The 19,512-nt window shown below is 36.1% G+C and overlaps 7 protein-coding genes across 7 annotated transcripts; 2 read left to right on the forward strand and 5 right to left on the reverse strand. All coding sequences in view use genetic code 12, as the record gives it.

The window, feature by feature from the left end:
• Nucleotides 1-259: 259 nt before the first annotated feature.
• On the reverse strand, nucleotides 260-1,284 carry KGF56_000218 (uncharacterized protein; the record flags this gene model as incomplete). The annotated part of the gene is made up of 2 exons (XM_049323363.1): nucleotides 260-716; nucleotides 1,271-1,284. The coding sequence occupies 2 exons, from the start codon at nucleotides 1,282-1,284 to the stop codon at nucleotides 260-262; spliced, it is 471 nt and encodes a 156-aa protein (XP_049182671.1).
• A 797-nt stretch (nucleotides 1,285-2,081) lies between these two features.
• On the forward strand, nucleotides 2,082-3,881 carry YTA6 (putative AAA family ATPase; the record flags this gene model as incomplete). Its single annotated transcript, XM_049323374.1, has 1 exon — nucleotides 2,082-3,881. The coding sequence occupies one exon, from the start codon at nucleotides 2,082-2,084 to the stop codon at nucleotides 3,879-3,881; it is 1,800 nt and encodes a 599-aa protein (XP_049182672.1).
• Nucleotides 3,882-6,170: 2,289 nt separating this feature from the next.
• KGF56_000220 (SANT/Myb-like DNA-binding domain-containing protein) lies at nucleotides 6,171-7,277 on the forward strand (the record flags this gene model as incomplete). Its single annotated transcript, XM_049323386.1, has 1 exon — nucleotides 6,171-7,277. The coding sequence occupies one exon, from the start codon at nucleotides 6,171-6,173 to the stop codon at nucleotides 7,275-7,277; it is 1,107 nt and encodes a 368-aa protein (XP_049182673.1).
• Nucleotides 7,278-8,935: 1,658 nt separating this feature from the next.
• Nucleotides 8,936-9,958, reverse strand: BET2 (Rab geranylgeranyltransferase; the record flags this gene model as incomplete). Its single annotated transcript, XM_049323397.1, has 1 exon — nucleotides 8,936-9,958. The coding sequence occupies one exon, from the start codon at nucleotides 9,956-9,958 to the stop codon at nucleotides 8,936-8,938; it is 1,023 nt and encodes a 340-aa protein (XP_049182674.1).
• A 175-nt stretch (nucleotides 9,959-10,133) lies between these two features.
• Nucleotides 10,134-12,143, reverse strand: DPB2 (DNA polymerase epsilon noncatalytic subunit; the record flags this gene model as incomplete). The annotated part of the gene is made up of 1 exon (XM_049323408.1): nucleotides 10,134-12,143. The coding sequence occupies one exon, from the start codon at nucleotides 12,141-12,143 to the stop codon at nucleotides 10,134-10,136; it is 2,010 nt and encodes a 669-aa protein (XP_049182675.1).
• Nucleotides 12,144-12,319: 176 nt separating this feature from the next.
• KGF56_000223 (uncharacterized protein) lies at nucleotides 12,320-14,161 on the reverse strand (the record flags this gene model as incomplete). Its single annotated transcript, XM_049323419.1, has 1 exon — nucleotides 12,320-14,161. The coding sequence occupies one exon, from the start codon at nucleotides 14,159-14,161 to the stop codon at nucleotides 12,320-12,322; it is 1,842 nt and encodes a 613-aa protein (XP_049182676.1).
• A 350-nt stretch (nucleotides 14,162-14,511) lies between these two features.
• On the reverse strand, nucleotides 14,512-16,302 carry KGF56_000224 (uncharacterized protein; the record flags this gene model as incomplete). Its single annotated transcript, XM_049323430.1, has 1 exon — nucleotides 14,512-16,302. The coding sequence occupies one exon, from the start codon at nucleotides 16,300-16,302 to the stop codon at nucleotides 14,512-14,514; it is 1,791 nt and encodes a 596-aa protein (XP_049182677.1).
• Between the last annotated feature and the right edge of the window lie 3,210 nt (nucleotides 16,303-19,512).

The raw sequence follows: 19,512 nt of genomic DNA on the forward strand, positions 1-19,512 counted from the left end.
TCGAGCGGAATGAGATAGTGGAGCAACACTGACTAATGACACTATCGAGCAGAGCGAGATAGTGTTGTAACAAGCTACTGAGTGTAGCCCCACTATCTCGCTCTGCTCGATAGTGTCGGTCGATAGTGTTGTAACAAGCTACTGAGTGTAGCCCCACTATCTCGCTCTGCTCGATAGTGTCGGTCGATAGTGTTGTAACAAGCTACTGAGTGTAGCCCCACTATCTCGCTCTGCTCGATAGTGTCGGTCAATAGTGTCACTACTGAAATTTACCCAAGACATCTTTCAAATTCTTACCCAAGTCTTCCAAATCAACATTCTCTTTTAAATAATCGAACCCTTCTTGAATATACTTCTGTACATTTTCATAATCATTTGAATCACCATTACCATCACCGAATTTTTCTCTGGCATATCTCAAATACGCTTCAGCGTCATTCAAGGGTTCTGCTTCATTTGCTTGCGACGCAAAGAGTTTGGACCCATTGTTTAGCAATCTCAACAAAGACCACACATTAACAAAGCTCCACCCATTATACAAGTATATTACTGTGATGAAAAAAAGCATAACCAAAGTAACTTTTATTGTCACTATCGCAAACCTCAACCACATTCGCATTGATCGAAATACTAATCTGTAGATAAAGTATATACCAATAACCACTAATACAGATGATACAAGATCTGGATAAGTTTGATGAGCTTTAACTATAAAACTAAGCCATTTCAGAAGACAGTACTGAATAATATACATAGCAACGGTGCCTACATGCACCAATACATCTTTGACTTCCATCTTTGAGCTTTCTTTCCTACTGTTGAGTAAAGTGAAAAAAAAAAAAAAAACTAAAACAAACCTTCCTTCACAACCCCACGCTTAACAAGAGATGTAATGTAATATTTTGACACGCAAACAGAACAAACCGCACTTGATACGAGCAGGCATCCAGACATACATGTATAAACAAAATCACTGAAAAAAAAAATTTTTCTTTTTTTTTTGTTCACTTTTTGCAAGTTTCCCTTTTCTTTCTTCTTTTCTTCTTCAGAAAGTTGACCTCCGAATTTTGAAATTTGGCAGTTTATTCAACATCTGGGAGAAAGATTGTAGGAAACCACTTTTCCTTTATATTTTCTCTAAAGATTGCCTTGCTTTATTTTTTCGCCTATTAAGTTAGGGAAGAAATACTTCATTGATCAATTTTGTCTTTAATTTCCTTTGATGGAAAAAGAAGATTGAGAAATTTGAGTTTGAAAAGCTCCTACATACGATTTTTCACCCATTCGTGGATGGATTTACTGTTGACAAATGTTCGGACAGAGCGAATGTGACTATAAAGAATATTCAAAAGGTTTGGAAACTTTGGAGTATCCCGTTATGCCACTACATTTTCGTAAGCAGTTATATTACCTCTATTACTATTTGATTCTTTTACCTCTATTACTATTTTATCTAAACACTAAAAAGCTCTTTTATTGACAAACATTTGGTAGCATTTTGAAATCTCAAGCAACCAGTGTGTTTTCTTATCTTCTGCAATTGAAGTGAGCACCCACATATAGATACCCCCCCTCAGTAGCTTGTTGCAACACTATCGAGCAACACTCGGTAGCTTGTTACAACACTCAGTAGCATGTTACAACACTCAGCAGCTTGTTACAACACTATTGAGCTGAGCGAGCTAATCACACTATCTCGCTCTGCTCGATAGTGTGAATAGGTTAGTGTCGCAAGTTTTATTAATTTTTTCGTATTTTTCTCTGAGCAATGATAAAGATGATAGCTAATGTGTATGTATGGATGTTTCACCGAAATAAGAAATTTTTCTTAGAAGGAGAGAAAAAAGACATCAAGGTGGAATTAAGGGTGTAAAAGAGAGAAAGAGAGAGAGAGAGAGAGAGAGAGAGAGAAAGAGAAAGAGAAAGAGAGAGAGCTTAAAGATAAAGAGGAGGGAGAAGAGAAACAACACCCTTGGTACCAAGCAAACAATTTTTTTTTTCCGCAAGGGGATATTTCATGAGCTTTTCAATTGCGCGATACACAAACAAGCATGAGCAGCAGCAGCAGCAACCAGCGGCCGATGATAAAGTCGTTACGACCTCTGACGAATGGTAATAGCCTTTCCAATACAAAAGTCCCAGCTATAAAGTTAAAACCCAAATCCGTGCAACAAGCATCTCAAGCAGCAAGTGTTTCTTGGCTGCGACCACAGATATCTTCCACATCTGTATCGTCTAGAATTGGCGGCGATATAACTAGTTATTTTGCAGATTTTGATCAGGATACTTATAACATAAACGGGAATAATGGTAGCAATAGTAGTAGTAATTGGGAAAGAACATATTCAAGAACATCTTCAGGCTTGTCTGAGAAATCAATTGAAGCATCCAACTTGATCGATTTGGACGATATTAAAAAAACACAAAAGAGCTCAAATAAACTATCGAGATCAGTAGATGATTTGACGATAAAACCTATAAATGAAAGCCCGCCGCTGCGCGTAATAAAACCAAATGGATTACTGGTTTCCAAATTAGAGCACATTTCCAAGAGTACGTCCGATGTACCTGCAAAAACCACAAAAACGTATGTTTACAATAAACCCAAACCTTTGAACTTGCAAAAATTAATGCAACAACTGAAAAAACAAGCAACGAGTCATTCGCATCCAACGAAACCAAAATCAAATATTACTTATAACTACGTGAAAGCGCCGCCAACAAAAAGCAAGCCAGTTACTTTGAAGGAAACATCAATAAATGGCAATAGTAATTTTGATGGTAACGGACCTGTAAGAAAAGTAGTGGCAGCAACGGCTAAAAAACAAGAAGGTGACGATATTCCCAATAGTCCTACAATGGATGATTTACTTAGTGGATACGATGATGATGAGGCCGAGCCAACTTGGAATTGCTCTGCCAAGACAATTGAAAAAACGCAGGATGCATTGATTGCATCTATCAAAGGCATAGATCCTACAGCAGCAAAACAAATACTAAATGACATTGTTGTACATGGGGATGAAGTTTACTGGGATGATATAGTTGGATTGGAAGGTGCCAAAAACTCTTTGAAAGAAGCAGTTGTGTACCCCTTTTTAAGGCCCGATTTATTCAAAGGGCTAAGAGAACCAACGAGAGGCATGTTGTTGTTTGGACCTCCAGGTACCGGCAAAACTATGTTGGCGAGAGCTGTTGCTACGGAGTCGAAATCCACATTTTTCAGCATTAGCTCATCATCGTTAACCTCTAAATATTTAGGAGAATCGGAAAAACTAGTCAAGGCGTTGTTTTTACTAGCGAGAAAGCTTGCCCCGTCGATTGTATTTATGGATGAGATTGATTCTTTACTTAGTTCGAGAACAGAAGGAGAAGTTGAAAGTACTAGAAGGATTAAAAATGAGTTTCTTGTTCAGTGGTCAGAGTTATCTAGCGCTGCAGCAGGACGCTCACATGAAGATGTGTCTCGCGTTTTAATCTTGGGGGCTACTAATTTGCCATGGTCAATTGATGAAGCAGCAAGGAGAAGGTTTGTTAGACGACAGTACATTCCTTTGCCTGAGGCCGAGGCTAGAAAAACACAAGTTGTCAAATTGTTGCAACATCAAAAAAACACTTTATCCGAAAAAGACTATGAAGAGTTGATGAAATTGACAGAGGGATTTAGTGGCAGTGATATGACTGCATTGGCTAAAGATTCAGCAATGGGGCCCTTAAGATCATTGGGCGATAAATTGTTGTCAACACCGACGGATCAGATAAGACCTATCAATTTAGAGGATTTCAAAAATAGTTTAAAATACATCCGACCAAGTGTTTCAAAAGAAGGACTTCACGAGCATGAAGACTGGGCTAAGAAGTTTGGTTCCAGTGGCGCTTAAGTTTAAAAAAGAAAAAAAAAAAAGACAAAAACAGCAAATTAAAAAAAAATGCAAAAGAAAAAAAAATCATACCTATATTTATTAAAAGAGCATAAAGTATTCATGACTGAATTGAATTCATATGCAATGGTAGAAAATGTCTCTGCATGTTTGAATGGGAAGATTCTGATTATTTCAACCGTAGGAAATGAAAATTGGTTGCACATTAATATGGAGTAAACAAAGAACAAAAAAAAAAAAAAAAAAAAAAAAAAAAAAAAAGCCAAAATCAGCTTCAAGTATATGGCCTAATATATGAATCGGCCACATAGAGAAACAGGCATCACCTAGAGAAGTAACATGTTAAACTGGTTTTCATTTATTTTGCAAGCTGAGACACACAGATTTTATTGCAATTGTTCAAAAGCCTTTTTTTTTTTTTTTTTTTTTTTTTTTTTTCTTTGGCTCTGAATAGTTTATTCCGATTATCATAGCAGAGGAAACAATACCAAAATTTTTTGACAAATGGGATTGCAACACATAAGACTTGTGCAAATTTCAAATGCGCAGAGTAAAGTGAAAAGATGACACAGCATTTGACTGAAAAAAGCGCATTTTTTAGGTAAGGCAGGTTCATAGTTTGTACTATATCTTTTTAAAGCATATACTTTCAGTTACTAATTATGCGTGTGCTTTCTATAAAATCACTCTTTGACAGTGAGACATTTTGTTCAAACAATATAGTTTGTACAATAGATTGTTGAAAGAGAAAAAGACAATTAATTTACCTATTTATCACAAGATGAAAAAAAAAGGTCAAACTAAAGAAGGAAAAAAAAAAACTGGACTAGAAAGAAGATTTTATGAAATCAAGCAATTCAGTATATTGATAAGCTAGAAACTATACCGTCATTTTTAACGGTCCATTTTCCAGTAGTCGAATACTTTATGGTTTGAAAGAATTTTTTTTTTGTCACTTTGCTGAAAAATAAAAAAACAACACAAAAGTAAAAAAAAAAATAAAAAAAAAAAACAAAAAAAAAAACTGTCAAATCTCAGATGTGGCGGTACACACACCTTTACCAATATATATCATTGAAAACGATTTCTTAAATCTTCCACGGAAACCTCTACTCGTTATAGAAAGTCTGCTTATCTGAAAAGCGTAGAAAGGTTTCCTTGTTTTGTATAGGTTCAATTACAAAAATTTATAGGAGAAAAAAATAGTAATAATTAGGTAATGGCTAAAAATATTTGTTACTAGTATTACCATGATACAGTAACAAGGGTCGTAATTTTCATTTTCCTAAAATATTAATGAAGGAATAATCATTGGAGTGTACTTCAGAGATGTCTCAGTGACGGCTCAGAGCCAGCTTGGAGATAGTTTAGCGGGGTAGGTAAAAGAAAGAGGCAGAGGGAGGGAGAAAAGCAAGGGGCGCGCGGAAGGATTTTAGCCCAAAAAAGGAGAAGTTTAATATAAATTAAGTGCATTAGTCTCTAGTAAAAAAAAACCCATCCTCAAACTATCCCTTACTTCCCTCTTCTATTAACAAAAAAAAATCTTTTTTCCTTAGATGTTCTTTAGCTAGTAGAGGAAAATAAAAGCCTCTTAATTGGAATAAACTTGGCTGCATGAATTGAAAAGTCCTGCAGCTTTTTAACATTTTGTGTACTCTACACCTTTTTCTTTACTTCTATTTTCATTTTTATTTTTTATTTTTTATTTTTAATTTATATTTTTTCAGTTTTAGCAGATCTCTAATTATTATTTTCCATACGAATTTTACATTAACCACTTTACATGCGTGGCCCCCCAAACTCATAACAGAGAATGGTGTGTTATTACTTTAATCAAAGAAAGTATCTGTAAAGAATTCAAAAGAATTTAGAGTACGTTTGTTTGAGTTTTGCAATATCAGCATTGAAATTCATTGTTGTTTATATACATATATATATTTACATGTACTCCACAAAAAAAGACCGCCTTATCCTTTGGAAAATTTTTTTTTCTTTTCTTTTACTTACAATTCTCGGTTCAAGGTCGATGATTTACGGTGAAACAGCTGTTGCTCCGTTCTGAATCAAAAATTTGGATATAAGTTTTTCTTTATACCAGTCATTCGCTTCACTCATCTTTGAAAGTTCTTCTTCTTCTTCTTCTTCTTCCCCTTCTCCGCCCTCCTCACCTGTTATTCATTCAGGCTTTGTTACATCCACACAGCATAACCCTCAAAGAACTTTAGCTTTTCTTTTTCACCTTGTTAAGAATTTTGCAGCTTTTTTTTGTCCATTTGGAATAATGGTTTGATGACAAAACAGAATATAATCGGCATAAAGGAACACTCAGATTTTGCGTCCTCGTCTATTCAAACCCCAAATTCATTTCAATCCAACCAGTGTGTACAATCACAGAATCTGCAGTATCAAGCATTCCCATTTCTCAAGAGTGAGCAAAAGCAAAATGAGGCGGTATCGACGGTTATATTGGCAAGTAATCCTGATTTCACTATTAACACTTCAAATTCATATGAATCCAATCGATATGTTGGCGACGACTCCTATCACCATTGTACACACCCCCAACATGATACTAACACTTTTGCACAGCATCAGTTGACCTCAAGCCCTTTGTTACCCCTCAAGCTACAGCAAAAGCAACAGCAACAGCTACCGGTACTGATTTCTGAGGGCTCGCTCAATTATAGACATTTAAAACCGATGCAATTTTATTCCATACTCCCTCCACCACAAGCTCATCCATTGACACACATACCACAAACACCTTTACAGTCAGCGCAATATCAAGATAATCTACAACCTCAATATAACTACTATGTTCAAACGCATCCAAATGCGCAATTCACATTCCAGCAAATACAGCCGCCGCCGCAGCAGCAGCAGCCATGGCAACCCCAACCACAACCATATATACCACAATCACAGCAAACAATCACGTCTGCAAATTTTCCTCAAGCATATTATCACTCTTCAAATAATTATGCAAAACCCATTTCAGCACCTTCAAGACGAAAATCAAAACAATCTACGACTTGGTCTGCAAAAGAAGATAGATTACTAAGAGAGTTGAAAGAGGTGCAAAATTTGGGCTGGAGAAATATCTCTACTTTTTTTCAAGATCGAACACCAAATGCTTGCCAATTCAGATGGAGGCGCATATACAATGCAGTCAAAGGATCATCATCATCATCGTCACCGCCAACGTTGTCATCGTCTATTCAACCTGCATCAACAATATCAACTCCAAAATACACTCTGCCGCTGTTGCAATCTAGAAATAGTATGGATTCAACAAGCTCGCACCAATACTCACCCAGGTCAGGCGATGGTGAAAATGGAATCGTTGCTGATGAAGAAAAGAAAAGTCAACACAATATTGATTTTTTGTTGAACTAATCTTGTCAATTAAAACTCCTGTTATGTAGTATTAAAGAGCTCAGTCTTACTTATTCATTGACATATATATATATATATATATATATGTATATAGCGGTGCTTCTCAAACCCACTCGGTTTTTCTTGCTTGTTGGCGGTTACTCTACACTATCGAGCAGAGCGAGATAGTGTAGCACACTAGCTGCCACCGACACTGGAATGACGCTATAAGGGCTCTTTGAGAGGCAACGACTAGCAACATCGGCCTGAGGGGACACTACATACAACATCGGCCTGAGGGGACACTACATACAACATAGGCCTGAGGGACACTACATACTACTCCACTAGCTCACTTCACTCCCTAGTGTCGCACCTTGATTACTAAAGTCAAGTTGATACCTCTGGTAAAAGGCTAGTAACTCCCGCCCCCAACTCACACACAAATACACAGATGCACAAATCTACTATGCATATATATATGTCGTAGAGTTTTAAATAAGTACCTGCAACTTTTATTGGGCCAAGAATCGTTGCTAAGCCAGCTACCAAAAAATTCGCGTATTCTTTCTCTTGGGCCTAAAGAGTTGGGTATTATGCCTCAACAGAATAAAGCCAATTTATCAACACTCGTGTACTTTAAAATATGGCATCTTTAATCCATACTCTTTCCCCTTCACCTCACCTTCATTGAGCGGCCTACACAAAAACAAGCCAAGCTTCTCTCTGAGCTTAATTTCAATAATCATATTTTTTTTTTATATTTTTCAACCATACAGCTTTTTCACATAATGCTTTATTCACAAATGGCTATTCTTGTGAATTTTTGTTGATTTTGTGTACTTGGTGTTCTACTCGTACTACATTGCATGAACCAATTATCTTCGCTATTGACTAAATGTAGTAATTTGTTTCAACAGAGAATGTGTTGATTCATGCTCTCTCTATTGTTCGGTCATCTTCCCCTTCTCTCCCGAATTTTGTGCTCTTTACATGATACAGCTAACTAATGACATCTTTTGCTTAAAAAAGATATACTTTTAACTTAACGATGTAGCAACTACAGCTATATAGACATAGTTGCAGTCACGCAAGAGGAATTAATATATGCGTTAAAACTGAATCGGTGGAAAGAGAGAAAGAGATGTTGGCTCGGATAAGGGTAGCAAGAATTTTCGGATTGGTAAGGATGGTTATGACTCCGTTTTCTTTCGAATTACACTATCGATTAGAAAAACAATAATGCGACCAATAGAAAGCGAGAAACCCCACTTTAATGAGTGATAAACTAACGCTACTATTAAAAAAAAAAAAAAAAAAATTCCAATAATTATTGAAGATCAGGTGTTGATGGATATGCAAGATCGCGCAATTGTACTTTGATTTACTCTGTTTATAATTACCAGTGGCATGTGCTCCTAACCCCACCTACAACATGGAAGAGTTTCAGAAGTTCGTAACCAACACTTTTTAACATAGAAAGGCCGAGAGATTTAAAGCCGAAAGGAAAACAAGCCAAATCCAAGAGGCTGGATATAAAGTGTTCTTTGTCGTTTACATTACAATGTAGAGAAATTGTCGACTAGTCATTGAAGGGAGGAGAAGGAGGGGGGGGGGGAGGGAGCAGGAAGATAATAACCACCGTACATTTTGCATTTGATGGCTTTTTCCTCTTTTTCTCACTTTGTTTGCTCCTGGTTGGTATTCTTCCATTTAGTAAACTTCTTTGTGACTCTCGTTGGCATGCAATATACTGGATCTATCTCCTCAAACCCATATTTCTCATAATCAATTAAGCTCAACCCACAAATTCCAAAACAAGTATGGTAAATATCTGTTTGATTATCTGGACGATCACTAATCCCGCCTTTCTCATAATCTTGACAACTTAATATAAACGTTTCCAATTTACTCAAATCAACCCAATGCTTCTTCTGCAATATAGACAATGTAGACAAAACCCACCAACTGTAACACACATCGGGCAACTTTTCGGGTCTTCCATTAAAACCTCCTGAAGGTAATACCTGTCTTTCACTCAACCAGCTGGATACTTTAACGTCTTCTAGCAAGTTCAACTTTTCCATTATTGCAAGTGCTCCAACACAGACGAATGCCTGTGCCGCATGAGATTCTGACCCGGGAACTAACCCAAAGCCACCATCGAAATTATAGCACTTCATTACAAATTCCGATGCAGATTTACAGATACTTGGTGTTAATTCATCAAGCAATGCTAATGCAGATATTGCGGTATACGTGAATCTTGTGTCTACTTCACCGAAACTGTCTCCCTGAAAACTCCCATTTGGCAATTGAAGCCCCTTTATAAATTTGGTTAATTTGGCCTTTTGTTCACTTGTAAGCATACTAAGATCATTATTGTATATTTTCAAGATTTGCAATGCTGATAATGTAGATAGAATATGAGCATCATGTTTAGGAAATGCCCCAAACGCCCCTGATTTTTCGTCCCAACAGCTAAGTATATAATCTATGACATCCTTTTGAGCTAGTGTTTTGTCATTGAGGCTCTTCATTGTAATCAATGCAGTTACTCCCCAGTATAGTCCATTCATTCGTAGATGTTCGCTTAGCCAGTACTCATACGATCGATTCGATTCTTGTTCAATGATAAAGTTTATATGCTTATCCTTTATAAATACATTTTCAAAGGAGTCCGAGGCTGATCCCAATGCCATTATGTAACGTGTATGTATGTATGTATGTATGTATGTATGTATAAGGTATGGGGTATTGAAGAACAAGTCGACAAATGAGTAAAGAAAATTTGAGTTACGCGTTGAAAGGAAGAGCTACCATGCACTTTGACAGAAGAAGTCTTCGTTCATTTATATATATATATATCTATCCTTTTCAAAAATACAAGTTCTTGAACTCGAATTTCTTAAAGCTGGGATAGTATTCCAAGTAATTAAACTTTCTAGCGCCTTCGGCCACAGCTTTTGTTAAGTTGACGACTTTGCAACCTTGGTAAGTAACCTCGAAATTATCAAAACTGGCGTCGTTCAAAATTATAACATTAGGCGATGGTTCAATTCTCAAACTATAATCGTACTGCAAATTGATACTCCTTAAGCTATTTTCAAACGGTTGTAGCGTTCCTTGATCTAACAATGCTTTTACTAATTTTCTTGCTTGTTTGATTTTGTTACTAATATGCTCGTCCTTACGCTGAATCAATTGATCAATTCTCTCTTTATCCCCCATTTCCTCAATAGGGTCTTTCTCCATTTCCAAATCATGTGGCAACAATAAATCATTTCTTTTGAACCGATTCATTAAATTGTCTTTGAAAATCACAATCTCTTGTGAAAGATAGTTTATTCGAGTTGGGTTCCATGCAAGAATCAAATTACCTCTAGGTAAAAGCTTTTCAAGTCTATTTACAAATACTCTAGGAATTGACGCTTGCGGAAGGGCGTTAAAACGAAATGAGCCAAGCGAGTGTGTTGACTGCCAAGGATCGTTTTCTCCGGGCACAAGTACAATTTTGCAGGTATGTACAACGTTAGGAAATGTGCCCAACAAGTTTGTAAATTGATCAAAGTTGCTCTTGAACATTTCAGAGTTAGTTACCCCTGTCACCGAAGTGTTGCTTGATGCTAACGGTTTGGATGAAAATGGGCCAGAAAGAACCAAGGCCAATGGCGTCATTGACTCGCTACCACCCTCATCCTCTATAATTGAATTTTCCAATTTATGCAAAAATTTTCTCAATCCTTCTATTACCCTAGGTGAATCAAAATGCAAATCGCTTCCTAAAAATATGAGCTTATGGTTTGATAATGACTTCTCAATCTGAACCAATTTTTTTTTGTACTGTTTAGGAATTTTCACTGTTTTGTCTCCATTGAATGGAACCACGTGTCGGTGAACTCCCAAAAAATCAACAAGACCATAGGCTTCCAAGCTTTTATCCCGTCTCTCTGCTGGTGGATTAGCAATATTACTCACATAGAAGCAACCGCCCATATAATCCTGATTTTGATTCGATTTCCCACCAGAGGCCGAGTATATACCCTCTACCAAAATAAACATTCCTGCACAATAAAACGAACTTTGATTTTTCAAAGCTTGTGAAAGATTCAACTCAATATGGTCAGTCGAATCTTCCAAGATGAACTCGCCGCTAGAGTTTTTGGATAATAGACCAAATAACAAAAATTTTTGACCATCTCTTCCTAGCATGTTCTTAATCAACGTAATTTCATTGTGCAATATTACTCCATCTTTGGCAAGAGCGCTCAAGTTTGATATACTCGTCATGGATGATTTTTGAAAGTTTTCGTTTCTTGACAATCGGTCCATTATCAAATGATACTGGTTGTTCTTTGACTCGACACATGCCCTTGCATTCAAGCTCAAACTCGCTAAAATCGGCAATTTCTCCTTGCGTATACTCACGATAAACTGCTTTCGAGTTTTATCAAATCTACTGGGCGGCTGTTCATTGGGTGAGATAAACTTGAAATAGTCCTCCCATTGGATCTCTACCTCATCTTCTATAGAATTACTATTATTATCATCATCATCAACTATCGTGTCTGATCTAGTAGCCTTTTGCATATTGATTGCATCTTCTTTTCGGTATATATCCTTTATTACATGCTTAAGCCCATTACTATCAATAAATATCCCTCTATCTTCCAACTTCCAATATTTCGCAATCTCCTCTAGAAATTGTTGCGACTGGGTACTCTTCCAAGCAAAGCCAAACTTTTGACCAATAATGTCTGTCAACACAGCTAACGCTTCAGAATTGATGTTGAGACCATGCTTTTTCGTAAGAGTTCTAAACACAATCGGTCGAAGATTTGAAGGCTGTAGCTTTATAGGCAATGTCGGTTTTCTCTGGGTAATCATTTGGTGAACATGTATAGACCCTCAAGAGTTCCAGAAACTGAAAACGCGTTAAAGAAAAGTTCAATCAAAAACGCTACCAAACGCACGCGCCTCGCAATAATTTGTCCAAATATGGTCAATATATATATATATATATATTATTGTGGATTATATAGTACAAGGGTTTTGGTATTGATTTAAAATGACTCTACTTTTACTCGCTTATATATCTCTCTAATGTCAATGTCAGTATCGCTAAATTCTTTCAAGATTTTGCACTCTTGTAAAAGTTCTTTAACATAAAGTAATTTGAACAGCAACTCATTCAATCTTTTCAAACTGTAATATTCATTTAACAAACGAAAATAGTTTTTCTTGGGATTGGTGTTGTTATTATTATTAGTTGACAACCCTTGAATCAAAGATTCACACTCGGATACACTTGTAGTCAAAAATTCTTGAGCACTATTGTAATAAGTCTCAATATTCTCGAGTTCTTCAAAGTCAAGTGTCTCCACTATATTTTCCAATGACGCTAGGGTCTCTTCAATATGTGACGCAGTCTTTGCATAGTCCTTTCCTTTGGGAGTAGTATGCACCTTATCTGCTAGCTTTGCAATCTCGTGCTCAATTCGACTCGATTTCGCATAATAATGATTTATTTCCGATTCCGTCAATCTTGCTTGCCTCAATCTATCTCGTAGTGATACCTCTACTTGAATTGCATTACTTCTCTGAGTTTGTGTCGCGAGTTCCTTTTTCACTTGCTGCAATTCAAAGTTGGTATTGAAAAGCTTTTCGTCCAATTCACGGTTCTTTTCTTCAAGCTCGGTATTTTCTTGTTGGAGAATTCTAACAGTTTCCTGGTGCGCCTCATCTAATCGATGGAGCTCCTTCTGGTGTTCCTTTTGCAAACTCAATATGGTTTCTTCATGTTCCCTTTCCAACCTGTTAATATCCGCTTTGCGTTGAACTTCTCCCTGAGAAACCAGTTTATCCAACTCAACGTTTTTCTCAAACAACTCATTCTCCAACATATTGATTCTTTTTTCATAGTGATTAGTTCTCAAACTAAGTTGTTCTTCAATTCTTTCACGTTCCCTCACCAACCGTTTATTTTCTCGTTGTTCATTTATCAATTGTGCTGAGAGTTTGCGGTGTTCCTTTTGTACTTCTCTTAGCTGAGCAATTGTCGATTGTCGTTCGGTTTCTTTTCTAAGTGCTATGGCCTCGTCGACTTCATCGTATTCTTTATTATACAGCCTTTTCCCATCTCTGAACTTCACTCCCCTCTCTGCAAACCCCCTTTTTGCTTCTCCTTTGTTCTGTTTCTCCTCTTCTCCGTATTCACCAGCGACATCAGCAACATACTCATACTCATTATCATCATCATCATCATCATCGTTTTCATCATCATCATCATCATTAGCTGTTAGGTAGTTGAAAATCCTGGATATGAACCCATTTTTTTTATTTGTGTGTTTCGAGTTTGTTGGTTTTGAAACTTTATAACGACCGTTAATTAACAGATCAGAGGATCCAAGAATCCTATTCAATGATACGTTACTTGGTCGAGTTTTTCGAAGTGACTCATTTAACGTCTTTATGGGCGAGTCGTCATACATTCTGGATCTTCTTGATTCTTTCAGTCCCAGTAGATGCAAGCTTGCGGTGTTTTTATCTGTATACTTGCTGGAGAAGTCTTTATTGTTGAGTTCTTCATATCTGCTCATTCGAGATGCAAAACTAGTATCACCACCACCACCACCTATACCTCCTCCTCTATAATTCCTTACGTCGCCACCGCCTATACCTCCTCCTCTATGATTCCTTACGTCGCCACTGCCAATACCGCCACGACTCGGCGACGTTCTCGTCAGCTTGAGTTCAAATGAGTTTCGATGATTGTGTAATAGTTCATCATTTTTTTTCAAACGTGATAAACGCGGGTAGAGCGAAGCATTATTTCGCGTAACAAAATAATCATCAGTCACAGTGTCTCTTCTAGACTCCTTATACCTATTGAGCAACTCCGACATCCTTACCTAAATGCAGAGTCCCACTTCTAATCAATCAAAGTTTGTCACCTACTAGCCGCTGAACAAAAACAAAACACACACGGTTCTTTTTTTTTTTTTTTTTTCTTCTGGTTCGACGCGCGTTTTTCAATGTCGCAAAAGTTCATTTTCACGACATTCGCTTTTTGAAACTTTCTTTTTTACATTGAGATAATTTTTTACATGAAATGAAAGAAAACAACCAACCAAGGAGAAAGAAACAATTGTTTGTAATCACCAGCTCTACTGGTATCACTTGAATTGCATTTGATTTCTATCAATACATCTACTAACCAATATATATATATATATATACATAATAATAAAGTAAATTAACTCTTTAGTGTCATTGAACTTGAAGTTGATTCAAGATCAGCCTTTTTATGTGGTTGTGCTGGTTCATCAATACTTTTCAATCCATTATCTTTAACAAAAATATTTGTTATCACAGCGATAGCCATCAACGGAATTAAAAAGTAATAGTAGTTTTTTAATGCGTGTGTGTAAATTTCGCGAATTTCTTTTGTTTCTGTCAATGTGAAAAGTGAAGTATCAGGCTTTTGGTAAATGTGATTCCTCATATATTCAATTGTTTCTTTTGATAGTGAAGATGAAAAGGATTGTAAACTTGCCTTTTTGAGTGAGCCGAGAACTGAGTTGCTTACAATCGTTGAGCCAATAGCAATACCAACACAACCTCCTAATGACCTTATCACATTTCTGGTTGATATTGCAACTGCTCGCTCAGCTTTTTTGCAATTGGCTTGTACAGCAACCATTGATGGCTGGAAGGAGAATCCCACGCCGCATCCCATGATTAACAAAATCAAAATGTTTATTCCATCGGGTAATGAAGGGGTCCACAACAATAAGAGACAACATGCTAAGAGCCAAAGACTGTAGCCGGTTATAATAACCCAAAAATAATGGCCAGTAATTGTGATTATTTGTCCACCTACAGCTGATAATCCTGCTTGGCACAACACTAAGGGTAAGACAAACACTGAAGTTTGCATTTCGTCTTTGCCCTTTACAATTTGAAAGTAGTATGGTAGGTAGTAAATAAAACTGAAATAAGCTGCACCAAAACAAAAAGTTGCTGTATAGACCAAACACAAGGTGATATTTTTGAACAATCGCATTGGAATCATAGGTAGCTTGGCAACTTTGACCTCGACAGCAAAGAATATTAACATGAAAACACCACCTACTGTGAATAATGAAATAACAATGGGACTGTTCCATGCATACGTTGAGCCGCCGCCATTCAATGGCACTAAGATCAAGGTTAGACCTATAGTAGAGGTCAACAATCCAAGGTAATCGATGCTCATAATCTTTTCCTTTTTCGAAATGACAGAACTCAATGTTTTGTTACTCTTCAATGAAAAGAACAAGACAATATTGACGCAGAAGGAAAGTGGCGCTAGAAAATAATAGTAGCTTCTCCAACTGGACTGCTTTATAAATCCCGACATGATAAATGGTCCTACTGCATTACCAATGCCAACACTCGATCCTAAAATTCCAACATATTTGCCCCTATCTTTTAACGAAACGATATCGCTCAATATAACCATACTCAACGATGAAACACCACCGTTTCCAATACCGGCTAAAGCTCTAAACACATAGAACTCAACTCCATTTCTAGCAACTGAACAAGCAACATCACCAATGCACAATATCAAAAGGCATACCATAATGACATTCTTTCTACCAAAAATATCCGAAAATCTTCCGAATAAAACTTGACATACTGTGTTTGCCAACAACGAAGCAGAACCAGCCCAGTTAATTGTTTGTTGTGCATCTAAATCTTTAGCAATACTACTTAATCCCACGGTTATACCTGTTTGATCAGCAAAGCTCACAAAGTTGGCCAACGATAAAGTTAGTAAAATGGCTATAATTTGTGGAGTTGGTAATTCATTGAAATGAGCATCACCTAATCTTTCTGCCAAATCCCTGGCTTCTACTGTATGATTTTCAACAGCTGTATTTATACTTTCAGAAGGTGTTTGAGGCACTGTGCTTTGGTTGATTACTACATCGTTTTTTTCCAGGAACCCGACATGTTTGTTAAAGTATGGGGGCTCAAAAGGAGTCGTCAGTTGCTTCATTTTTTATTCTTTGGTGGCTCTTTCAACTTATCACTTTTATCTTTGAATAGAGAAAGTTCAATAAGCCCCAAAGATTGTCAAGATTGTTCTATTCTTATAAGAAAAAGAATCAGGGATGCTACTAGCTTTTACAGTCATTTAGATAAGAATTACATTACAATAAAGTTCTTCTAAAATAGTTTCATTGTTGAGCTCTTACTGATACACCTATTTCTTTCAAGCTTTCTTTCCCGGAGGCTGTACAGTTTAGACACCAAAATCACTTGAAAAAGAAGGAAAGGAGCCTTTTTTTTTTAAAAAAAAAAAAATCCAAGTTTTTGCAGTTTTGTGGATTCTATGATTTTCTACATAAAACAATAGAATATGCAAAAGATAAAACAAACGGAAAAGAAACTTGCAGCTAGATACAATAGACAATAAACTCTTACTAATTGAACTCAGATACAATAGACGATTTATGAAATTATAGTCTTTTAGATTATCAAATACCTTTTTTTTTTTTTTTACTTTAATAATAGTCACTATTGAGGCTTTTGGGAACATTTGCCGGAGTTAAAAGCTGATCCCTTGTGACCAATACCATGTGCCAGGAAACGACACATGGCGGATAGTTGCCACAACAGTAATTATCAAATCTATCAGTTGGAAAAGGTTTGTTTTTTGTGTTTACCCTTGCTTCCATGTGGTTAAAGAAAGTATCAAAGACCTAAGATACTAAGCAATTCAAATTTTTTCATAAGAATAACAAAGTCTACTTGGAAGAGTAGATGGTTTGAGTGGAGGGTGAACATTCCCCTGAACGTTTTCATCTTCATGGCCCATGAAAGCGCAAAAGTACAGAAAATAAATGTTTCTTTGAATAAGTATCTACAAAGGATAAGGAATAAGATAAAAAGCTGGATATTGCGCTTTATATGCCAAGAAAAAAACAGGTAATGAGTTGGATACTGCGTTTTATATGGCCAAAAAAATGCTCCATACCTTTCAGGTTTTTCCTTTCTTTGGGAAAAACCTTGGTAAGAAAACATGAAAGTAAATTGGTTTTCGAAATATTGTTTTTCATAAGAGGATACAGGTTGTCTTCTCCACTTGCTTGTAGCTACTGTTGTTTGGTTTTTGCTATCATAAAGTAATGAGATTTGGGTGCAACTTGTTGATATCAATATATGTGAGAAAAAGAAATAAAAAAAACTGTTTTTTAAACAAGGGGCACGAAGTGTGGTTAATTAACTCTATCTACATGATGGAATCAATAAATGACTGTGAATAAATGTGTAAAAGTAAGTTTTAGTCCTTTTATAACCCCTGGCCAATCGTCACGGATTGCTGATAACGAAATGTTTATCAGTGATTTAAACACATTAGATAGAGGCTTTCGGAAAAAATAGGAACGATTTTTCTCCAAGTAGCTTAAATTTCTTTTTCTTTATTTCTTTTTTCCTATTGCTGCAAAATATCAAAGTAATACAAAACTCAATTGTAATATCACAGCTTTATGGCTTTAATTATTTTGGCTTAAAGATCTGACTTTATCTGTCAGATCCAAATCTCGATCTTTAACCCAACCTTTTCCTTTTTATCTCTGGATTGATTCAGTCTTCCTATAACCTCCCCCCTCCCTGCCCCTTTTCTATTGCAATCATTGGGAAAACTGAAGTCATTAAATTAGCTAGAACATGGTGTCAAACATGCATCAAAATAGTGTTGATTTTTTTTTTTAAACAGGCTTAAATGTACTAAGTTTTCCTGATAAGAGATTTTATTTTAGAAAAGAGAGCAAACTTTAGTTTTAAGCTTCAATCCTCGTGAAGTAACATGAACTGCCATCTCCATAAATTTTTTACAAATAGAGTTAAATCTAGCTCCGTGCCCGGGTTTGGACGCATTATCAATTTCACCAATTAATACTCATGAATATGTATGATGTCTTTTGCAACACAAACAATTCTTTCTCCGATTTCTTTGTTTCCACACATCAGCACCCCGCAAATTGATTGGATGAGCAAAAAAAAAACATCTTTTTTTTTTTTTCCGAAAATGCCATATGTAGTATTTTTACCAAATAGAAATAGAGAGATGATGCTATATTAAAAACATTAGTGAAAAAAGGCATTTTCTTCCCCGCCACATATTGTTGGAATAAATACCTAAAAAAGCATTGTAAAAATTAAAAACTTATATAGAAGGCACCAAAATGACCAAGGATGCGTTTTCTAAGAAGAAAAAGAAATATATATGTATCAGATTTATCCGTATATGTACTCGCAACAACAGAATATGCATTATTTCTTTTAAAATATTACCGCCCTTGTAATTATGATACTTCAATATTTTTTTAAACCGGATAAGTCTTACTCCATGCTAGATAATCTATATCACTTGTAATTTATAATAATAAAAAAAAAATTTGTGCCTCTTCAACAATCGGGTCCCCTCCTCCACCATACCTGTGCCTTTCCAAGAATCTTTCCCCTTTCTCCCCTTTCTCCCCTTTCTCCCCTCCCCTTATCTTTTCCTATCTTTTCCCATAACTTAATTTTTTTTGAATTCCTACAACTGATCTTTTGCTTTATTCAGTATCCAAACACGTTGTCTTTTGTTAAGAAAATATGTCATGGAAGCCAAGAGAAAAACCGTTTTTTTTTTCTTGTAAAGTAAGAAATGCGCAAATTACCAAATATGTCTTTGACTTGTAATCAATGATCTTGTAAGATTGTCTACAGTACGAAATCCACGTTGGCAAATTGGAAGTTCACTCTTTTTTTGAGTTGGTATGAAAGTATATACTACAGTGGAACACAATTATCTTTGAAGTAAGACCTTTGTTTTTATTGTTTTGAGAAAATAACACAGCCTCTACTGGTAAACTCTCATATTAGTGAGCTCATGCTGGTGTCTTTTTTTCTTTTTTTTTTTCTTGAAAAATAGCTCAATACCTTAGTGGTGAAAAAGGTATTGACATTAATATCATCATTGCCCTTTTTACAATAGTGTGTGTAAACTCCATATACTCAGAGTGTGGCTACACAACTTAACTATAGGAATAAAAATAGTAACGTAATAAATTGTAATTATATGAGTATTTTTGAAAGCTGTTCTATACGATGCATGGAGATCTCCTGAAATTGGTAGGCGCTTTTCTCTTTTCTCATCCTCAAAATTGATATATTGTATTAATTACACAAAAAAAGAAAGAATATCTAGCAGCTA

This window comes from Candida oxycetoniae, assembly GCF_023343755.2.
Source record: "Candida oxycetoniae strain CBS 10844 chromosome Unknown scaffold8, whole genome shotgun sequence".
NCBI lineage: Eukaryota > Fungi > Ascomycota > Pichiomycetes > Serinales > Debaryomycetaceae > Lodderomyces > Lodderomyces oxycetoniae.